General features: G+C 41.8%; 1 protein-coding gene across 2 annotated transcripts in view; it reads left to right on the top strand.

Moving 5' to 3' along the window:
- LOC103150921 (junctional adhesion molecule-like) overlaps positions 1 to 747 on the top strand; it is an 8,220-nt gene that overhangs the window by 4,635 nt on the left and 2,838 nt on the right. For both annotated transcript variants that reach the window (XM_007570700.2, XM_016681014.1), the window contains exon 2: positions 258 to 605. In XM_007570700.2, the coding sequence (XP_007570762.1) occupies positions 258 to 605 (348 nt within the window). The remainder of the gene's footprint in view (positions 1 to 257; positions 606 to 747) is intronic.

Here is a 747-nt window from a genome sequence, read left to right as displayed (position 1 = left end):
TTTTTAGAGTTTCAACTGTTTCTGTCCTTCAGTTTTTTAATGTTTATTTTAATACACATTTATCAGTTTTTTATGACATATTGCTTAATGTTAGTTACATGAACAGAAGAGTTCATGAAACTCATGAACAGAGATCATTGCTGCCCAATAAGAGTTCAGTATCACTGAGCTGTTTAGCAGACAGACTGAAATCCTTCATCACTGGCGAATAATTGATCCCTATTTCTACACACTAAACTCTCATCTTGTGTCCTCAGTTTCCCAGCATGCACTGGGCGGAGTGGTGGAGGTTAATGAGGGGGCGGAGTCTGTCCTGCTGCCCTGCATTTACTCTGGTACTCCACCTGAAGACCCGTTACTCATCTGGACTCGCAGTGATCTCAGTCCTAACTCCGTCCACCTACGGAGAGAAAACGTTGACGATCTTAAAAACCAGAACCAGCGTTTCAGCGGACGGACCTCCATGAATCCTGACGCTCTGGATACTGGAAACTTCAGCCTGACTCTGAGGAAACCTGAGCAGGATGATGGAGGAAACTACAGCTGCAGCATCTCTGGTGGAATAGGAGAACTGAATCTGAAACAGATTCATCTGAAGGTCAAAGGTCAGATAAACAAGCAGTTCATATTTTAAAGTTCTGTGCTATGAATGAATTTATTGAAATGAGAAAATGAATAATTGTTCATAGTTTCTGTAACCATGGAGACCAGGCCCAGAAAAACTCAGAATAACCAAAGAATGGATGA

Source organism: Poecilia formosa, unplaced genomic scaffold, assembly GCF_000485575.1.
Source record: "Poecilia formosa unplaced genomic scaffold, Poecilia_formosa-5.1.2 Scaffold266, whole genome shotgun sequence".
Lineage (NCBI taxonomy): Eukaryota > Metazoa > Chordata > Actinopteri > Cyprinodontiformes > Poeciliidae > Poecilia > Poecilia formosa.
Note: the sequence above shows the minus strand (reverse complement) of the source record. Positions and strands in the feature narration are given on the sequence as shown.